Source organism: Gossypium hirsutum, chromosome D04 (genome assembly GCF_007990345.1).
Source record: "Gossypium hirsutum isolate 1008001.06 chromosome D04, Gossypium_hirsutum_v2.1, whole genome shotgun sequence".
Lineage (NCBI taxonomy): Eukaryota > Viridiplantae > Streptophyta > Magnoliopsida > Malvales > Malvaceae > Gossypium > Gossypium hirsutum.
The window spans coordinates 14,751,821-14,755,576 of NC_053440.1; the positions used below are offsets into that span (position 1 = coordinate 14,751,821).

The following is a 3,756-nucleotide window of genomic DNA, read 5'->3' on the forward strand; positions in this document are numbered from 1 at the left end:
TTAGAAGTTTGGTCTCACTTCACTAAGTTTATTAATAGTGAGGGTGCAAGTAAGGCTAAATGTAATTATTGTGAAAAGGAATTTTGTTGTGATATGAAAAAAAATGGTACGGGGTCATTGAAATATCATATTGGTTCATGTAAGAAAAATCCTAGTAATGTTGTTGACACTAGTCAAGGACAACTAGTTTTACCTAGAAAGGGAGTTGAAGGGGGGGAAGGGAATATTTCAACTTGGAGATTTGATCAAGAAGCATGTAGGAAAGGATTAGCACAAATGATTTTGATTGATGAATTACCTTTCAAGTTTGTTGAAAGTGAAGGTTTTAAGAAATTTATGTTTGTGGCATGTCCTAGGTTTCATATTCCTTCACGAACTACTATGACTAGGGATGTTTATCAATTGTATCTAGATGAAAGGGTCAAGATAAAACAACTTCTGAGAAGTTCTTGTTCTAGAGTTTGCTTAACTACTGATACATGGACATCTTTGTAAAGAGTTAATTATTTGTGTCTCACTGCTCACTTTATTAATAACGATTGGAAATTGAATAAAAAGATTTTAAACTTTTGTCTAATTTCTAGTCATAAGGGTGAGTCCATTAGGATGGTGATTGAGAAATGCTTGTTAAATTGGGGGATTGATAAGTTGTTTACTGTTACTGTTGATAATGCAAGTTCAAATGATGTTGCTATTGGTTATTTGAGAAAGAAATTTAACCCTCGAGGGGGTTTAGTTCAAAATGGTAAATATCTTCATATGAGATGCATGGCACACATTGTGAATTTGATTGTTGTTGAAGGCTTAAAGGAAATGAATAAATCTGTTGAACGTGTTAGGGGGCTGTTAGATATGTGAGACAATCTCCAGCTAGATTACAAAAGTTTAAGGAGTGTGTTGTGGTGGAAAAGATAGAGTGCAAGAAGATGTTGTGTCTTGATGTTTGTACTAGGTGGAACTCGACCTACTTAATGTTAGACACTGCTCAGAACTTTGAGAGAGCTTTTGAGAGATTTGAGGAGCAAGATACAAATTTTAGGGCTGAACTTGAAAGGGGAGAGGGTTGGCCTAGTGTGGATGATTGGGATAATGTTAGAAACTTGAGGGATTTCTTGGAACACTTTTATGAAGTCACTTTGCGTATATCTGGCACTTCATATGTCACGTCCAATAATTTTTTTGATGAGCTTTCCGAAATTGATATTCTTTTACGTGATGCTCAGTTAAATAGTAATATTGATTTCAATGTTATGGCCATCAAGATGAAAGAGAAGTATGATAAGTATTGGGGTGATATTGATAAGATGAATTTGCTTATGTTTGTTGCTTGTGTTTTAGATCCTAGACAAAAACTAAAGTATCTTGAATTTGCACTTAGTGAAATGTCTAGTTCTGAAAAAGCTTGTGAAATGATGCAAAAGTTGAAGGAATCTTTGTATGAATTGTTTGATGAGTATAAGCCTCCACTCCATAGTACTTGTAGCCAATCGAGTGTGTCAACACATGTTTCTATTGGTGAACCACAACAAAAAATGAAAAGGCGAATGCAAGCTTTGTATAAAAAGCGTGAGTTGGAAATTTGTGGTGAGGATAAAACATCTGAGTTGGATAAGTATCTAGCTGAGGCTAATGAAGAATTTGTTGAAGATTTTGATATTTTATTGTGGTGGAAAGTGAACAGCCCTAGATTTCCCACTCTTTCAAAAATTGCCAGAGATGTGTTAGCTATACCGGTTTCTACGGTTGCTTCAGAGTCTGCATTTAGCACCGGAGGACGTGTGCTTGATCAATATAGGAGTTCTTTAACTCCTAAAATTGTACAAGCTCTTGTGTGTACTCAAGATTGGATTCGAAGATCATCATTACAAGAAGACATAAAAAAGATTGAAGAACAAATCCAAGAGCTTGACAAGATTGAAAATGGTATGTTTATTGTTTTATTTTAATAGTTTCAATTTTTTTACCATATCACTCTTACTTATTTAATTGATTCAATGTTTAGACATTTCTTGGAATGCATTAGAGCCTACCCTAGATTCATGAGCTTTCGTGAGTTGAAGGGTATGCTTACTACTATCTTATTCTTGTTGATTTATAATCTATTCGTTTGTTTATATTATTTGAGTTTTTTTTAAATGCGCATATTTCTATTATATGCTAAATTTTTGCTCATGGTTTTTTTTAGGTTTAATGCAAATGGAGATATTTTGGAGAGATGAAATGAATATATTTTGGAAAGATGAAATGGATATAAATGGAGAATGTTAAAAACATACATTTCAATTATGTTTTAATTCAAGACTTGTGTAATATTTTTAATTATGTAGTGATTCAAAGACTTATGTAATATTTTTAATTATGTAGTGATTCAAAGATTTATGTAATGTTTTTAATTATGTAGTGATTTAATTCGGGTAATTCGGGTAATTTTCGGGTAATTTTCGGGTAATTTGGGTAATTTTCGGGTAATTCGGGTAATTCGGGTAATTCGGGTAATTCGGGTAAGTCGGGTAATTCGGGTAATTCGGGTAATTTTTAACCAAAAATGAATAACACATATTTTTCGGTTAATTCGGTTAACCGACCTTATTAACCGAAAAAAATTTCGGTTCGGTTAATTATTTTTAAAAAAATTCGGTTCGGTTAACGGTTAAAAAATTTGAGAGGTCGGTTAATTAGGTTACAAGAATTTCGGGTTGGTTAACCGGTCGGTTAACCGACTGAACACCCCTAACTGGCATCGTTTTTGGGGGATTTGTAGAAAAGTGCATCTAGCTCAACACTTTTTCCCTGATGTCAAGTAAAACACGCTGACGTGGAAGCACTTTTCTAAAAAGCGTCCATGTGGGCACGTTTTTGCTCGTGTTTTCCCAGTTAGGGTTTTGTTTTAATTTTTAATTATTTAATGTTAGGATAATGGTTTATGAAAGTAGGGTTTAGAATTTTTTTATTTTTAAGTGTCTAGGTTTAGGGTTTAGGGGGTCTAAAAAAATAATTTGTACATGATAGATTCTGAAAAAATAGTTTTTAGGGTATGGGTTCTGAAAAATAGTTTTGACAAGATGGGTTGAGGTTTGTAGAGGAAAAACACTCTAAGTAGGATGCACTGTCAGCAAAAGTACTGAAAACGCTACAAATTGGACGCCCTTTTCAGTACTGCTACTTCTGTGAAAATAAATTTGATGAGATGATTCTAAAAAAATATCACGGGATTCACTGGATGAGGTTTGTGAAAAATACCCCGAATAGTGGGGGTTGAGGTTTCTAGAGAAAAAACGCTCCAAGCAGGATCACTGTCAGCAAAAGTACTGAAAACGTTTCCAATTGGACGCCCATTTCAATACTGTTGCTTCTGTGAAAATAAATTAGATGAGATAATTCTGAAAAGTATCCTGAGATTCCCGGAATAAAGTTTGTGAAAAGTACCCCAAATAGTGGTGGTTGAGGTTTCTATAGGAAAAACGCTCCAAACAGGATGCACTGTCAACAAAAGTACTAAAAACGCTTCCATTTGGACGCCCTTTTCAATACTGCTTTTGATAGTGCACCCTGCTTGGAGCGTTTTTCCTATACAAATTTTAACCTGCACTATCCGAGACATTTTACAGAAAGGAGTGGGATGCATTCCCTTAGGCTATAAATGACTTATATTTCAGCCTCTGATGGCATAAGTTGGAGCAATAGAAATTGAAGAAGTTCAGAAGAATAAAAGTTGGGGTTGAAGGTATAAGTTGATTTTTCGTGTTTTGAATTTCT

The 3,756-nt window shown here is 34.3% G+C and overlaps 1 protein-coding gene across 2 annotated transcripts; it reads left to right on the forward strand.

The window, feature by feature from the left end:
- Positions 1-610: 610 nt before the first annotated feature.
- On the forward strand, positions 611-2,299 carry LOC121216372 (zinc finger BED domain-containing protein RICESLEEPER 2-like). Of its 2 annotated transcripts, XM_041092028.1 has the most exons (3): positions 611-1,923; positions 2,003-2,061; positions 2,186-2,255. In XM_041092028.1, the coding sequence occupies exons 1-2, from the start codon at positions 927-929 to the stop codon at positions 2,041-2,043; spliced, it is 1,038 nt and encodes a 345-aa protein (XP_040947962.1). In that variant the 5' UTR covers positions 611-926; the 3' UTR covers positions 2,044-2,061; positions 2,186-2,255. The 2 variants fall into 2 exon arrangements, with proteins under 2 accessions (XP_040947962.1, XP_040947961.1); XM_041092027.1 differs by lacking the exon at positions 2,003-2,061 and having other exon boundaries at positions 2,186-2,299.
- Positions 2,300-3,756: the final 1,457 nt, after the last annotated feature.